The sequence below is a fragment of the Phodopus roborovskii genome, unplaced genomic scaffold (assembly GCF_943737965.1).
Source record: "Phodopus roborovskii unplaced genomic scaffold, PHOROB, whole genome shotgun sequence".
In the NCBI taxonomy this organism is placed as follows: Eukaryota; Metazoa; Chordata; class Mammalia; order Rodentia; family Cricetidae; genus Phodopus; species Phodopus roborovskii.
In genome coordinates, this window is record NW_026126459.1 from 1,880,162 (window position 1) to 1,883,136 (window position 2,975).

General features: G+C 46.1%; 1 protein-coding gene across 1 annotated transcript; it reads left to right on the forward strand.

Moving 5' to 3' along the window:
* Positions 1-1,910, forward strand: CUNH8orf33 (chromosome unknown C8orf33 homolog). Its single transcript, XM_051189292.1, has 5 exons — positions 1-95; positions 179-469; positions 619-703; positions 837-983; positions 1,197-1,910. Exons 1-5 carry the CDS (start codon positions 90-92, stop codon positions 1,334-1,336), a joined length of 669 nt encoding a protein of 222 aa, XP_051045249.1. The 5' UTR covers positions 1-89; the 3' UTR covers positions 1,337-1,910.
* Positions 1,911-2,975: the final 1,065 nt, after the last annotated feature.

Sequence of the window (2,975 nt, forward strand, 5' to 3'; positions counted from 1 at the left end):
CGACTTCTGCGGAACTCCTGACCATAGACGCATTTCCGGAGGACTGAGTTCACTGTGTCAGTTAGGACTTCCGGTTTCCACTACGGCGTATGGCGGTGAGCTTTGGGAGAAGGCATTCGTGTGGTGAGACCCTGGGTGTGGGACCCCTATAAGTTTCCTCCTGTCCTACATTTTTCAGGAGTTAGGGCGTCCTGCTCGGGAGGCACCAGCAGCCTCAAGCCGGAGAACTCAACGCGCTCCGCGCAGACCTCGGGTCGCCTGCTCGGCTTCCAGTGCCTCAGATCCGCCCCTTCTCAGTCTAGGGCAATCTGCTTGTGACTCTGCCACCAGGGTGCATCCGATAGACAACACTGTGTCGATGAAGCAAAAGAAGAAGAAAATCCCGAACAGGGTCTCTAGGACGAATGGAGACGAAAAGATCTCCGAGAAACCTGCCCTAGACGAAGCTCCCCCGAGTGCTGAAGCCCAGGTAAGGGTGGGATTCCCTGTGAGCTTTCTGGGTACTAGCTAGTCCTGCGAGTGTGGTCTAGGTGTGCGGAATTAAGGCACTGAAGGGATGGGACTGGGGTCTGCGGGGTCCTGATGCCTATGGCACCCATGACCTTCTTTCCATCACAGGCGGAACAACTGGCGAGGGAGCTGGCCTGGTGTGTGGAACAGTTGGAGCTGGGTCTCAAGAAACAGAGACCCACCCCGAAGCAGAGTGAGAGCCCCTTCTTTATAGTTAGGGAAATGTAAACAGTGACAGTGCTGTAGCCTGATGGTATTGTCAGGGGATGGGATTGTTGCTTTTTGTAGGGAGTATTAAGTTACCAGCACCTTATTTTTATCTGCAGAAGAGCAGGCTGTTGGGGCAATCCGAACCTTGCGCAGTGAAAAAACCCCCTTGCCCCGGAAGAGACAGCTGATGCGCTCCTTGTTTGGGGACTACAGAGCTCAAATGGATGCCGAATGGCAGGAAGCTCTGAGGGCTCTAAGGATTGGTGAGGAACGGGGAGTTCTTGGGACTAATAACCTGGGTTCAAATCCTGGATCTGTTATTTAGATCTTAACATTTTGGCTACTTACTGAATCCCTGTGAATCTCATCAGGGAATGACAATATCAACATTATAGGAACATTGTGTAGGCAGTCATCACTGCATGGATATTGTTAATTGTTATTCAGTTCTGACTCTCTGCTCCCCCTTCCTACAGCTACCCATTCAGCCCGGGTACAGCTTGTAGGTGAGACCGCCAGAAAGAAAAATGGGAGGGTCTGCAGGCCTCGCCCAGCAGGAAGAACCAAGGCCACTGTGGACTATACTGATGAAGAATTTCGGTTCAATTTCTTTTAGATTCTCCTACATTGTGGACTAATCATCCTCCTTCAGGATGGTGTGGCCATTTGTCTTGAATATAGGGTCTTTCTAGGAATTCTCTCAGCAGAAGTGGGATTGGTTTGTCCCTAACTGGTGTGTGGACACGAAGCTGCTGGTCAGGGCGAGACTCATGTGGGAACTTCTTAAGGAAATGTTCCTCCTGTCAGAAGAGAGGTGCTTTCTGAACTCCTCTGTGATAAGCCTGAGTGTTGAGTAGGTTGTAGAAAGAAACGGTACTCCAGTCTCTGGGAGTAGCCATTGGTGGTAAGGAAATGTGTAATTATACATGTGTGTAATTATACATGGGTCCCACTTCTGAAAGATTACCCTAATAAATATTTTTTTTAAAGGAATAGGTGATGAGTGGAAGCATGTGATATCTGTGGTAGAGGGAGTGAGATGTGGTACAGCTCTGATGTCAGGGTTTAGGCCTTTGTCCGTGTTGTCTTTTTTTTCTGAGGAGGTTATCATATTCCATGTTTTGTTCTTCAGAGCCAAGGAACTACTTGCGTTAACTTGAATTGAGTCTTAACAGACTGTGTCTTTTTTTTTTTTAAACCTGTATTTATTTGTGTGAGTGTGTATATATGAGCATGCTAGGCACATGTGTGTCGGTCAGAGGGTAACTTCTCAGGGATTAATCTGGGTCTCTAGATTTGGTGGCAGTTGTCTTTGCTCATTAAGCCATTTTGCCAGCCCACACACTGCCTCTTTAGGGATTGACATCAGCACTGTACCCTTTGCTCTACTGAGTTGAGATTTTCAGGTAAACCAGGAATCTTCACACCAGTGTAATCTGGTGTTGCCCAGAGTCAAATCCTAGACGAGATATAATCTGAAGTCCAGCTGTATTTAACATTTTCTATATGAATATTCTGTGGGCAGTTCAAACTCAGAATACCTAATTAGGTCCTGGGTCTCCCTTTCCTTTTTAATCATGGTACTTACTGCCTTGTCTAGTTATTATGCCAGAAACATATGTTATTCTTGATTTCTCTCTTTTTCCAACACTATGTATTCAATAATTAGGCTTAATGTTAGGAGACCGGATTAGTGTGTTTGAGTTTAGAGTTTGGGTTATGATTGGAGGACTAGATGGGTTAGGGTGTTAAGGTTAGCTGAGGGTTAGGGGGGGTTCTGGTCTGGATCTGAGGTTAGGGTTATTGTTAGGATTTATTTTTTAAAAATCTGTCCCTATCTTTCCTACTGGGTTGCTTCATCCAGCTTTAATAGGAGAGGAGGTGCCTAATCTTATTATAACTTAATATACCATGGTTGGCTGATATACATGGGAGGCCTGCCCTTTTCTGAAGAGAAATGGAGGAGGATTAGGGGTAAGGGGGGGAAAAAGGGGAGGTTGAGGGCAGGGACTAGGAGGAGAAGATAAAGGGAGGGGGTATGATTGGGCTGGAAAAAAATTAATTAATTAAAAAAGAATCTGTCCCTGTCAAGATAATCTTAGTATTATATATTGTATAATATTTTTTGTTTGTTTGTTTGTTTGTTTGTTTTTGAGACAGGGTTTCTCTGTGCAACAGCTCTGGATGTCCTAGAACTCTGTAGACCAAGCTGGCCTCAAACTCAGAGCTGGCCTGCTTCTGCTTCCTGAGTGCTG

Bases quoted from the DNA above. Each gene is read 5' to 3' on its own strand.
- CUNH8orf33 (XM_051189292.1), top strand. The intron at 470-618 runs GTAAGGGTGGGA...TTTCCATCACAG, and splicing joins CCCCGAGTGCTGAAGCCCAG to GCGGAACAACTGGCGAGGGA. The intron at 984-1,196 runs GTGAGGAACGGG...CCCTTCCTACAG, and splicing joins TCTGAGGGCTCTAAGGATTG to CTACCCATTCAGCCCGGGTA.